We start from the raw sequence: 14519 nt of genomic DNA, 5'->3' as shown, positions 1-14519 counted from the left end.
AAATATGGATACACGAAAAGTTGCTATACAAAAGAGTTTGTGAAAAGAGCGACGGTGAACAAAGCACAACCAATAGCAAACTTAATACCTCTTTCGATAAAAAAAAAAACAAATTTTGCAGTGAGAGTCACTCTGAAAACTTAAAAGGGTGCAAGTTGTATGAAGCCTTGAAAATTTAATAATTCAGAACTTTGAGTAAAAAAAGAAGTCCCAAAAACGACAACGTCTCAAAGAGGAAAAGCAATTAACAATTAATTTAACAAAACCAAAGATTGCAAATAACTGTTGATCTGTTGATTTTCAATGGAGTTTGTATTGGAACAAAACACATAAAATGTTGAACATTTGATTTCTCTCTGACGGAAACACTTTTTTTTAAGATTTCTAACTGTTTCGGTTCGACCAATTTTGTTGACATATCAGAAAAATCGGTCTCTGTAACAATTTAGCAAGACACTTTAAATAACATGCTCCCTACAAAATGTTGTTAAAAGTGTTGAAAAAAAAGTCTCATTTCCAGCTCATACAGATGCACCTTTTAAGTGTGGTTCAGAACCGGAAATTCAATTATTCCAAAAAGAAAGTAAATTAAGCGCAAGTTATACCATAGGTCGAATTTTCAGAATCTTTTAAAACAAATAGAAGATTGTGATTTAAAGTACATTTTTCTTTTGTACCCATAAAGTGGCATACTTTTGAACTACTTTTGATCGTTTTTTTTTTTTTGACATTTTGAAATGGTCAACCGTTTTCGAAAGCTCCGACAATGTCTAAAATGTCAAAATTCAATTTATTTGTTTGTTGAAAAAAAAATGTTTAAAAACTGTAGGCCCTATTTTAATCATCTGATGTAAAATAAACTGCACGCTGACAGGAGCTAATATGCGCTATAAAAAATACCAAAACGAGACTGGTAACTGATCCAGCGAGATCGTTACTATTAAGCAAAAGGGAAATCAAAATAGACGCATAAGTTAAGACTTATTCGTTAATATGTAAATCCACTATATCTTACATATCCACACATTTAATAAACCTGCGAGACCACTCAAAAAGGTATCACCGAACAATTAAGCGAAATACTCCTGGTTATGCGCAAATCGGATATAGTCGGGGATAATACGCGTCGTTGTTGTTGTTTTTGTTGTTCGGAACCTTGCGTGTGCGACTCTACTTATTATTTTATTCATTAGTATATTAGTATATATAATTTTTAGTGTTAACTTATATACGTATCTTATAATATATCTATTTATATGTAAATTTGTAATAACAATGGATGTAAATTTGCTTTTTGGCGATTATTCAATATTGCAGAATATCGGAGGATCAATAACATCGGAAAACAAAGTTTTTATAAATCAATTGGTACGCGACAACTATAGCGAACCAGATGTTTTCCAAAACTTTAATATTGATGAACAAAATTTGATGAATGCAGAAGCGTCTTTTAGTCCTAGTATCGTGAATTCTCAAAACAGAAGATGTGGAACGATAGCACGTAAAATCGGAGAGTATCCACTCTGGCTTAATAACGGCGAAAAGATACGTACCACGTTGTTGCAGATTATGGACAATCATATTATAAGCTACATTCCACCGGAAAAATATTCACCAGCTCATTTTCCAAATGTGCACAATTTTAATAAATTTGGTTGCCTTCTTGTTGGAGCCGGCAATGTAAATCCTGTTTGGCTAACAAAAGAATACTCTGGTATATTTCAAGAATCTAAAGTGATGCCGAAAAAAATTTTAGCACGATTTTTAGTATCACCGGAGGCAGCCTTACAGCCAGGAACGGTTTTGAATGTCAATCATTACCGCGTTGGTGAATTCGTCGATGTTCGTGGCAAAACGTGAGTAAGTTTTTGTATTACCCTTTTGTGCGTTTTGTTCGTTTATACACTAAGCGTCACGAGGTTAGCGTCCTCCTGAGTACGATCATTCGAGCTTTAATAGAATAAATAGGTTAAGTTAGGTTAGGTTGAGGCGGCGATGTGGGGCCAGTCACTGACCTCCCACCACTTGAGCCGCTGGGGCTCCTTGTGATACTTCAGGCAAGAGGTCCCTCAAGGAGGACTTCCCCCCTACTATCTACTAATGTGCCCAAGGTCTACCCTTCCTGCGGCGGCTCGCGGTCACATCCAGTTTTCCGGCTGAAGGCAACGAGTTCGCGTGGAGCGATCTGCGTGAGGTCTGTAAGGTCTATGAGTTTTGCTGCACCCAGGAGTTTGAGTCTTTTCCTAGAGCGGTTGGGCCATATCATGCGTGTGTTCCTACAGTTCTGGAGATTTCTAAATTTCCTCAGTGCTATGGGGCAAAGTGATCCTGGCATTTCAGCCGACAGGTTGCCACAACCTTCTAGGGATCGTAGTAGGCTGTTAACCGCCACGTTCCACAGTAGGGGAAGAGTACACCTCCTTGCGGAGGGCCTCTTCTGACGTATCTAACGACGCCTCAACAGTATTGTTTTCCAGGATCTGCTTTAATAGGCGCACGGATCGATCGTCTACCCCTAGTCTCGTCAGCGCATTGATTATTATCGCATTATGATTATATTATAATTATTGATCATGGCAGTGAATCGGCCCTTTTATACGCGTGCTGTGATCTCGAAAAGTCATCTGGGTTAATGGTAAGATTAATGTGGAGGCTTTCCATTGTTTTTTTTGGAGGAAGAATGATAGGCTTATAGGTCTTAAGTACTTAGGGGAGCAGTGCGATGGTTTTTCCGCTTTGGGTATTGGGACAACCTTCGTCCGCAACCACGTCGCGGGCACGATGCCTATTCTGAAAATTGCTGTGAAGACTTTCCTAACTCATGACCACAGATTGGATCCGGCTTTGATTAATTGTGCCGGGAAAATGCTATCTGGGCGTGGAGATTAGATGGGGTTGAAACTGTTTATCGCCCAATTGAGATATCTATTACTCAAGAAGTATTCGAGTTGGCTTGGAAGGGAGGGGCTGTCCCTCTGGCTCTGCGTTTCCTTCCTTATTTCTTCCTGAAAATACCCTGGGAAAGGTGCATTTGTGATAGCATCTAGGGTTTCTCTACTGGACGTGGTCCAGCTGCCATCCAACGTTTTAATGTATCCTACATTAGGTGCAGTTGTTGCGAGGACTTTCCTGAGTCGGGAGGCCTCCGATGTATCTTAAATGTTCGTGCACAACTTGGTCCAGGATTTCCTTTTTTCCCTTCGAGTTCTCTGTTGTACTTCGCGGGAAGTGAGCGGGAAAAAGCTCGTCCATCGTGACATAGCCCGCTTGTCATAATAAGCCTGGTTAAAACTGGGAGGTCGGCCGGTCCCCCAGAGTCCGCATATTAGCGTCCGATGGCTAATAATTGAATGAATAAGCTTTAATAAATTTGGCAATGAAAATGGCATAAAATGTTGGCACACTTAATACTAAACATCTTTACAACCAAAATTTTATACCTGGTGCTCGTAGAATAAAAGGGTTAGTCGTGTAACATGTAACAGGGTATGTAACATAGAGAAGGAACTATCTCCGACCCTAACAATTAAATTTCGGATAAGCATTAACATAGAATAGTTATATCTCTTATTAAATTTTGATGGCGTGGATCTCGAAAATTATAAGAGATATAACTATTCTATTTGGAACTATACGCGTATGGTATCCGCGCAAATTAAGTGTGTGAAACTAACAAAGCCGTAATAATGGTAAAAGAATACGTTGTTTGAAAATCAACCATGGACGAATATTTTCATTGCCGCAATATAAAATGCAATATATTTACAGTGCAATAAAATTTTTGTAAGGCGATATGGTTAGCTGATGGCTACTAAAATAAGAGTCAAGTGCACAGAGTTGGTAATTTATTCCGAAAGCCAAAAATCTCCATACTCTTGCTATAACTCTTGCAAATATACCATAAACTCTAAATCGGCTCGTAATCGATCGGCCCGCATGAACGATATCATTGTCCTGGCCACCACGACGCAATCGCAACATAAGTGGAGACTAGTGAATAGGGAGAGACAGTGAGCCCGGAGGTGGATGGTAATGAACCCGCACGACTTACAGACTGCACAGACCACTTTTAATTCCATTTTCTATTAATATTGATCTCCTGGAACCACTGTTTCAAATAAAGATAAAGAGAGATCTTAAAAGATAACGATTACAGTGGGCGGAGAGAATAAATATGAAGAAATAAGAATAAAAACCTCATACAAACATACTGCCCACGCGAAGCTATTTTTTAAGTATCTGAAAACGTAATTTTAATTGATACAAAATTGATAAACACCGGCTTTTTTTAACCCGCAAAAAGCTTGATTTTTAAGAGACTAAACAGGATTACAAAGCCATTTTGAACTGGTTAGTACCAATTACGTAGCTTGCAGGCAGTTTTTTTTGGGACTCCGGCCCGTTATGGTCAAGTTTACTGCTGATTTTAATAAGTGGATTGTATAGATTGACTTCGAAAGAGACCGCCAGTGTGTCTATTATTGTAGTCTCCTGCCTCATACAATTTATTTTTTTTGTGTCTTTCAGAATTGAGGGAATGGCTCGTGCACCAATTAGTGCTAGCATTTTTCCATTCATCACCAAGCTTAGAGGTCCTGACGATCAAGGGGCTCCGGAAAACAATTTATTAACTACATAGATAAATCAAAAAGATAACTAGAACAAAAAAAAATACACTTTTTTAAATTTGAGATGAGAGATTAAAGGGTAGAGACCATTGTAGTTCAAACATAAGACCTTAAAATGGTCGTGTTGTGCAAATGTCGAACTACAATGGACATCTAATAGAGTACTAAAGTTTCTAGTTCTTCTATTAGGAATATTGAAATGTGTTATTGAATATTGATTGTGTTAGTAAGTGCTGGCTATCTACATCACCATTAAGCGGTTATGTAGAAAACAACACCCTCTATGGTAAGCTCTATGCGGTCCTAGACTCCGGTCCCCCATTGGGGACTCCAGACACATGAACCGTAATCCAGTATCGGACGGACCAAAGAATAGCGAAAAAATTTTTCGACCACCACAAAAATATTAACCTGAGTTAATAGGGTATGCAAGCACAATTTACATGTAGAACAACAAAAACTTAAAAGCAAACGGCGTTTTAAGTGATGTCGACTGAAATATACCATGTTCCTTTCTCAGTATATTGTTTTTCATTCGTAAAATTATGTATATACAAAACATTTTACTGCTAACACTTAATCTTATTTCTAAATAAATTTAACATGTATGCTGAAATATAAAAAAATATAATATAACAAATAATATAATTTATTTCGTCATTTCACCCAATAACGAATACCCGAATTTTGTTAGGGTAGACAGCCTGAAAAGTTAGAAAATCTAAAATTTTGTGCGCTGGCTTCGAAACTAAATCAAACGCACACATACACCCGTGTATGTGAATGTGTGACACGCATACATACATAGATCAATCCAAGGGCAGACCAACCTTCTTCATCGCGCTCCTGTCAGAGACTGAGAAACAGAAAGCATTCATTGAGAATATGAGCGTAAGATCAAAGAACGATGAGCGTAAGAAAGAAAGTAAGAACTCGCTCTGGGTCCTGCTGGGGCCTGTCGCAAGAAATTTTTGCATCCATTTTCGTTGTATGAAATGGGTTGTCTATATGCTGTATGGTTTGTGCTAATACGTAGCCAAGAACGATAAACAACAGAAGTCTCCATTTTGATCCATCAATTATTAAATCATTCGCTAAACACCGTTTTTGAACATTTTCGATATTGGACTGAACCTTGCATTCCGCAAACACGGAATTGTATTGAGTACTAGCGAGTTCGTTAAAGGAGGGGGCAAGATGTCAAAAAAAATAAACAGTAACGGGCCAAGATTACTTCATTGAGCGACCCCAGAAGTAGCACGGACCATGCGGAAATGTAAATTTTTTAATAAGACTATTTGTGTTCTTCCATCTAAGTAGCTGGAGATTAACGTTAGGTTTGTAGGATAACCCAAAAGATTCAGTCAAAAGAATTCAAAAGAATCGAATGCATTAAAGAAGTCTGTGTAAATAGCATCAGTATGAAATCCCTTTCGGAAGTCAACTCCAATAAATTATTGGTGATGGAGCGAGGCTTATTGAAGCCATGCTGACATGGAGAGATGATCAAAGAGCAAAGGTTTTGCAAATTAATAAATTTTTAAGGAGTAATTAATCAATTTTTCAATCAACTTTGTAATTGGCGTCAATTTAGAGATGCCTCTGTAGTTGGCAGCATACGAATTTTTTCCTTTCTTATGCAAAAAATTAAATAATTAAAATAAAATGTTATATGAAGTAAAACTTTATATGAAGTAAAATGTAATATAAAGCAAAAATGTTGAAATAAATAAAAAACAAGAAAGGAAAGCTAACTTCGGGCGGAGCCGAAGTTGATATACCCTTGCAGTTAAAACCGGATACATATCGCAAAATCGGATGCAATGGGCCGATCATTATGAGACATCATAATATAACCAATTTATTACAATACAAAATCTAAAAAAAAAAAATCCCAATCTTCAAGAACACCAATGTTGGTATTTTTATTAAATACCAAATACCATTTCCTATCGTTCAGTTATATGGCAGCTATAAGATATAGTCGGTTATGAAATTGTTATGAAATTTGGTAGGTGAGATCAACTGACCAAAAATATAATTTTTAGGTAGGTGAGATCAACTGAACAAAAATATAATTTTTAGGAAGTTCCAACTTTGTATCGTCAAAAGTTGGATCAAATCCGATTGTTCAGTTATTTGGCAGCAATAGGTTATAGTCGGCCGATCATAATACAATACAATTATAATACCCTCTCCAAGGGTATACCAAGAAACGGCAGCTATAGTCGAGTTTCCCGACTATATTATACCCGGTACTCATCTCTTTTACCCACAATTTAAAAAACCTTAATAACTTAAATAATAATTAATAATAATTTAAACTTTAAAGGATTCTCAGCGACAACTTAGAGATGCCTCTGTGACTTTTTCCCTCCTTACATAAAGTAGGGGTATTATGAATGATTGCTTCCACTTAAGGGGTTATATACCTTTTTTATTTAAAAAAAAACGAAAATTTTTTTAGTGGTTTATCTTGAAGAACAACTCCTTGAGAACATTTTCCCAAATTTTCATAGAGATTGGAGCAGTAGAAAAAAAGTTACAGCGCTCCTAACCGCGCGCCTCATTGCGGCCTTGAACTGAACTTGAAACTTTAAACGCGAATATCTCGAAATGGTGTTTCTTGAAAAATGACTTTGCGGTGACAATGATTGACGGAAAACTACTAAACCGATTTACTTCAAATTTTTTTTAAAATGTTCGTAATGAAATTCTCTTGTGCTTGAACGATCGACTTTTCACGCGCAAACTTTTTTTTCGGCGAAATAAATTTTTTAGTAAAATTTCTAGAGACCAAAACGTTCATTTTTAGCATAAAACGCTGCCATATCCAAACAAAAACAAAAAATTTTAAAATCGATCGTTCAAGCACAAGAGATTACTCTAAACTAATGAAATTTTTTTACTTTTATGATTTAAGTTGACCTTTTTGACCTGGGGAACTGTCACCGCAAGGCTCTAAAAAAAAAAAGGCCTCTAAGGAAAACAGCCACCCCTTAAAAACTATTCAATATTTTTTCACCAAATTTTGCACAAACATTGTTAATAAAGTGTACTATCAAAATATTAAAACATCCGTGTAATTAAATAATTGCTACATACCTAAAAAAAAATTCAAACTTTCCTCTTTTTCTTCGAAAAAGAAGGTATATAACCCCTTAAGGGGAAAAATCGAGGTTTCCAAAGATAAGTTGAAAAGTCTTAGAAGAGGTTTGCACAGAGCCCTGGCACAGTATTTTACCACACAGCCTGATACTCCATCGGGACCTGGAAAATAAATCGGTTTGACCCTTAGAAGATTAGATAATAAGTTGTTCTCAGAGAAAAACAAACAGAAAATAAGATTTGCTGCTTGAATGTTATATGCGTTAGGCTGATTTGTCAATTTAGGCGGAGAATAAGTTGTTTGAAAAAATTCTGCGAATAGATCGGCAATGGCCTGATAAGAATTTTCAAACGTAAGCAGTGGTGAAAAAGATACATGTTTACGCTTAGTGTTTACAAAATTATAAAACTGCTTTGGATCCTGAGTAAATTGTATCCGGCAGCGGTCAATATAATTCCTATAACATTCAGCGTAATGCACGGTAAAATTAGACCGAGCTAGTAGATATCTTGAAAAATCAATACTACTGCAGGTTTTTATTTATATTTAAGTAAGAGCCTATTTTAAGTATTTTTTAAGTGGAAAAGGTATATTCGTACGCTTAGTGTTTACAAAATTATAAAACTGCTTGGATACTGAGTAAATTGTATCCGGCAGCGGTCAATATAATTCCTATAACATTCAGTGTAATGCACGATAAAATTTGACCGAGCTAGTAGATATCTTGAAAAATCAATACTACTGCAGAAGGATTTGTTGAAGCGGACGGATACTTCCATGGCACACATGAGTCAAACAATGTATTTAAAGTACAATAAAATTTTTCTAAGGTCACGTTAAGATCAGTGCATGCCAGAATGTCGGACCAGTCATATGTATCGATAAGGCTATTAAGTTTATGAAAATCAGAAACAGAAATTACGGAAACAGCGAATCTTATTTACCACGCGTGGAGACATCTGATCGATATCAGAAACGTTTTCGATTGATACCTCCAGCGTGGGGTGATATGGATTCACTTGGGTTGAGAGGAGAAAAGCTCTGGAGAGAGTGGTACCTTCAGGATCAGATACAAAACAGAAGTCTAAAAGCCGACCTAGCGAATTTCTAACATGATTGATCTGACCTAGGGACATGTCAAACATGCCCGCGGTGAAGTCATGGTAAGTTATAAGTGACAAAGATGGTGAGTTATCGACGTTGGACCACTTAAATTCTGGTATATTAATGTCGCCCACCGCGACGAGCTGGTCACGATCAGTCATAAGATTAAAAATGGATTGAATAGCGGAAAAATGCTGCCAATATGTGGGCGGTTCAGACAAAGGCTGTATATACGAACATGTAATGTATAAAGATTTCTCGGACAAAATTATTTTAAGGGGACCCCCCCCATTCTCGGTTTTAAAAAATCGATTTTTTTTTTAATTTAATTCGAACTTGTAACTATTCAAGAATGTTCCCTGAAAATTTCAAGTAAAAATTTCAAAAACTCTTGAAGATATAGCCGATTTATGGTGGAAGTCTCAGGCGACGGCGAGAGCCGTCTCAAAACTTTAAACGCGCTTTTCTCGAAACAGTGTTTTTACGACTGGCGCATGAGGTTACTCAAAAACTATTCATCCAATCGGTTCCAAATTTTAATACGTTATTCTATACATATATAGCTCTCGTATGAACTAGGATAAATCAAATCGGTGAAGATCTTCCTTACTTTTCAACTCGATTTGTGGCTGAAAAAAATGGAAATTTCCAAAAAAAAATTTCAAAGGTCCACCATTTTGTTAATTTTTGAGCGAAGTTAATAATCCTAGTTCATACGAGAGCCAAACATGTACTTTTTCTAATCCCGTTGGAATTTTTGGATTCAGATGTTCCAGTGAGCGGAAATCACATGCGCCGCCGAAAAGAAGGGCTTTTCTTTGATCACAAAAAACAACAACAAAAACAAACAAAAAAAAATTCTGTGAAATGATTTTCTTCCTTTTTGTGTCTTAATATATGTAAGCACAGTTACAACCCTAAAAAATAATTTATGTTAATTTGCCAGCCCATTGAAAATCGTCAAAATTTAAAATCGAGAATGGGGGGGTCCCCTTAATGCAAATAAACTCAATATCTTCAGAAGCAACAGTGGAGTCTACCGAAATGAGGACTCCACCCCCCCTTCGCTGAGGTTGATCCCTTCTAAAAGTGGTGTACTTATTTGGAAAAACTTTGGAGCTAAAGATCTCCGGCTTTAACCAAGTTTCTGTAAAGGCTATATGGGATGCAAAGAAAGAACTATCAGAATATAGTTTGGGGAGTTTGCTACATAGCCCGCTAGTATTCTGATAGGTAAGTGTTAATGAAGATACTAGTTTTTTGTAGTTTTTTTTACTAGTAAGTGTTAATGACGATACTAGTTAATGGACGAAGAAGAGGTGGAAGGTTGGAAGTGGTTCTAATGTGGGGAAGTCTCACTCCCACTGGCTTTAAAACTTTTTTTTCACGGAACTAGACGGATGTTCTTGAACGAAAATGTTCTCTGACAAAAACTGGGTGAACAAATCGTCTTAAACATCAGAGCGGGCACACGAATCTTGAAAGAAGACGTGTGCCGTATAAAATTATATTTAAATTTAGCTATGTCCTCAACCTTTATATCGGCTTTTGCTTTGGCTTTGATATAAGCCGAGATATCAATCTCTGAAATATCAGGGGCAAGCCGAGAAACAAATATATGTTTCGATGGAGGAATCACCTGTAAGGGTTTTGGTGTCGCGGGTACGAGAACAGCAGCATCAGTCGGTGCCGTTGGTCCGGTCTGTGGAATACCCTTTTGGGTGACTCTAATGGGGGTTTCGTTCCCTAGGACCTGTGGCATCACTTGAAGGGATGCCATGGCGGACATATCAGACAATTGCTCATTATCCCTGAGAAATTCTGACGAATTTTTCTCAGTTCTAGCCCTTTGGGTGGCCAGAGATATAAGCGGCTGCATTAATGTCGGCTGAGCAGGCTGAGGCGGATCAGAAACAGCGGATTTCTTACGCTTAGGGGACTCATTTAGCTGAAGGCGACTAAACTGAGTGTCAAGCGCACATAGCTGGTCATTGATTTTACGAAAACCAGTGATCAGCTCATTCAATCCATTCTTGGTCTGTCTCATGAACGACCTCATATCGCCTTGGACAGCACGACAGTTTTCAAAACAATAATGAATACCAGACCTACGGGAAATGGCATCCGAAACTGAAGCAGTGAACCCGGCACACTTGGCGTGCATGACGTTTTCAGATAGCCAGCAATGGATGGGAGGCTGGGATGAGGAAATTGTCTTGTGATATTTTTAATTAACAACAAACCAAATTAATAAATAAAAAGATAAAAAACACTATACCTTGAACCACTATGCCAAATAGGAAGCCGAAGCGGGAGCTTTGGAGAGGGCAAAGGAGAAATGCAGAAATAGAGATAAGACGGGGAAGAAGCAGAGCTAAGCTATGCTGGGAATTGAATTTAGACAAATTATTAATTCTCCTCCATATATACCACAGCACTCGCGAAGCGATACGGTTTAGGTTAAAACTTAAGATTCTCAATAGATTCTATTCACAAGTACCATAAGTAAACACCGGTTTACCAATATTTATCATAAACGCAGTGCGCACAAAAAAAACCCGACCGTTAGCTTAAAAGAAAGAGAGAGAAGTGTCCACATTTACCACATTATTTTGTTTTGCTTCAATTCAAACTGTTTAAATTATATTCTTACCGCCTTATCTCAACAACACTTTTACTTTTTAAAACACACATTGGAGAGCATGGATTTCCGGACTACTTCATATGCCCCAAGCCCTACATTAGGATGACGTAGGTGCTTTTATCCAGGTAGCCCTGCCTTTTTTCTTTTCCCGATGTTACTAATTCGAGCAGCACCGTTTCTCTATCAGCGTCCGCACCCGCCAATTCTCTTGCAGCTAAGAATCGCTTTGGTAATATGGTTCTGCTAGTCACCGCAATCAAAAGCCGCTCTAGAGCTATATTGCCTTGCCGAGCGCTGTTCCATTTTTGCACGCAGGTACACGTCACGTCAAGACTAAGGAACTAGCTGCAGCTTTCAAAATGAATGTCCCAGGTTTCTTATATGTGATGCCGGGTTCTTTTCTTTCAGAGCAAGTCTTGCAATCCCAATGCTCAGACTAGTCATCGCAATTTACAGCGATCATTGCCTCCCTCATAACTGACATTCAGCCCAGTTGCGCGTTATACGTTAGCGGGCTATTGGAGCTGGGCTATTTTACGATTTACCCGTCGTAGGATCTTCTCCTGGGTTAGGATCCTTATATCTCCTGGGTTGCCCTTTTAGGTCTGGATGAGCTGCAAAACTTTAATTTGGACATGGAAGCATACGGAACTAAGCGGGCTGCCTATTTATCAATGCCGGCGATGCACCAGTTGGCTGAGGACGAGGTTGATATTTTGGACGAGGTTTTCCAGTGGAAGTTGAGCTTCAGTTTCAGTGCTCCTCTTAAGAGGCGAGTTTCGGCTGCGGAAGAGGTGCGTGGCGATATCCCTAGCGATTATCCAGCATTCTGAGAAGGGCGTACGGAACTACACCTCAGAAACACCCGTGACGTCATTCGGTTCCATTGCCTTTTGGGCACTCTAGTTATCGCTCCCAGTACGGCCTCGCTCGCCTCGTATGTCTATTATAGTGTCGCAGTCTGGTCCATTCGATCGGTCACTTGCATATGCCGATATGCGCTAACGTTGTCTCGCTCTCTCGCGGTATCTCTCTTGTATTTTATTTGTATTTTACTGAGGGGGAATTCCAAACAGTAATTACAGCTATCCCAAAATGCTTGGTAATTGAAAAAATATGGCTTATTAAGGGTAAATTTGGCAAAACTTATATTTAGGTAATTAAACTAATAAATAGAATAAATATTATTATTATTATTATTATAAAAGATAGAAAAGTTTACAAAACTAGACTAACTTAATGGTATAGCGCTGGCTACTGTGGCCTTCGGCTATATGAGTTGATAGTGCTTAAGCCTAAGGGATGGTTGAATGTTGAGGGATATGTACATGTTGTGTCTTAACTTAGTATTTAACTGTTATTTATGTATGTATTCTGTACATTATTCTTCTTAAATTAGGGAACTAGCCTTATTAAATATTTATATTCATATTTTGTGGTATAATTGTGTTGTTTTTAGGAAATGTAGTATTTTTTTAATGTTTTCTGGGTTTAGATCATTGAGAAGATGTAGCGGGTTGGAGTTTTGGAAGATAGTTTGTTTTGTTTGCAAGAGAGGTGGACATGTGTTTAGTATGTGGTGTAAGGAGAGGTTGCCTTGACAGAAAGAGCAAGGTGGTGTTGGAATTTGGTTCAGATAGTGTTGGTGGGTCAGGTTGGTGTGTCCTAGACGTAGACGGGTAATTTTAGTTTGGTCGAGTCTATTACAGTTTTGGTGGGTTGTTCTAAAATGGTCGCTGATGTGGTGGCTATTGGAATTGATAGATTGGTACCATTGACTACAGTGTATAAGGTTTTGGTTTTGTCTTGCCTTGAATTCAGATTTAAGTTGTCTTTTTATATCTGTAGGATTTATATTGGATGTAAAGATTAGTGGGCTTTTGTTAGTCGACTTTGCTGCTTGATCTGCTAGTTCGTTTCCGGCAATGCCTGCATGGCCAGGAATCCAAATTAATTTGATTTTTGGGGCCAGCTGGGTTATTAGTGATCTTATTTTATTTGGATAAATATTATTATTGTTTGTATTTCTAATAGAGTCTATTGCTGCGAGGGAATCTGAACAGATTACTTATTGGCTTTTTTTTTGTCTTTTATAATTTTGATAGCTTCAAGAATGGCGATGATTTCGGCTGTTAGGACAGAGGAATATGGTGGCAGGATTCCACATTTTAGGATGTTTGTTTCCGTTGTTATGGCGTATGTTATAATGTCGGTTATTTTTGATCCGTCAGTGAATATAAAGTTGTGTGAATTGAGGTTTGATTTTGTGTCTTCGAATATTTTCTGGTATGTTTCTTTGGGTGTGTTACTTTTTTTATGTAATCTTATGGATGTGTCTATAAGGTTGGGTAGGTCCCAGGGTGGCTTGAGTTTGCTTGGTGTTTGTGGTTCGAAGGGTAGATGAAATTGTTCACAGAGGTTTATTATACGGTCTATAATTGGTGGATATTTCCTTTTAAGTTTACTTTGTTTTACGAATTTGTGTATTGGTGTGTCTTTGGAATAAATAAGGTTTTTACTTAGTTTGGCTGTTTGCAGATCTCGTTTTAATTCTATTGGAGGGATATTGGCTTCTTGTAGGAGGTTATTTGTTGGGGTGGAACGAAAGGCTCCGAGCGCTAGGCGAATGGCAGAGTTTAGAGGCGGTTTTAATTTGTTTAGTGTTGTTTTGGGTGCGTGTCCGTATAGGAATAGGCCGTATTCTATTTTTGCAACAATAGTAGCTTTTACTACGTTGATTAATGTGTATGTACTGCAGTTAAACTTGAGACTGGATAGGCATTTAATTATATTTAGTTTTTTGTGAAGTGCAGGTATAAGTTTATCTATGTGTGTGTTCCATTTGTATTTGCTGTCTATATTTATTCCTAAGATTTTTAACGAGCTAACTGTGGGGATTTGCATGCTATTGAATGTTACGACACAGGTGCAGTTGTGCTTTTTGCAAATGTGGAGGTGTTGGCATTTTGATAGGGATAGGGATGCCCCGGAGTATGAACCCCAGTTCTCTATGTCATTTAAAAGGTTGCCTAGG

General features: G+C 37.8%; 1 protein-coding gene across 2 annotated transcripts in view; it reads left to right on the top strand.

Moving 5' to 3' along the window:
- Nucleotides 1-14519, top strand: part of mRpL3 (mitochondrial ribosomal protein L3) — a 47288-nt gene that overhangs the window by 28166 nt on the left and 4603 nt on the right. Inside the window, exon 3 of one of the 2 annotated variants that reach the window (XM_043211351.2) lies at nucleotides 1318-1856. In XM_043211351.2, the coding sequence (XP_043067286.1) occupies nucleotides 1318-1856 (539 nt within the window). Of the gene's footprint in view, nucleotides 1-1317; nucleotides 1861-14519 lie in introns of both variants that reach the window. The other variant, XM_043211352.2, reaches the window with a different exon arrangement.

The sequence above is a fragment of the Drosophila bipectinata genome, chromosome XR, assembly GCF_030179905.1.
Source record: "Drosophila bipectinata strain 14024-0381.07 chromosome XR, DbipHiC1v2, whole genome shotgun sequence".
Classification (NCBI taxonomy): Eukaryota; Metazoa; Arthropoda; class Insecta; order Diptera; family Drosophilidae; genus Drosophila; species Drosophila bipectinata.
Note: the sequence above shows the minus strand (reverse complement) of the source record. Positions and strands in the feature narration are given on the sequence as shown.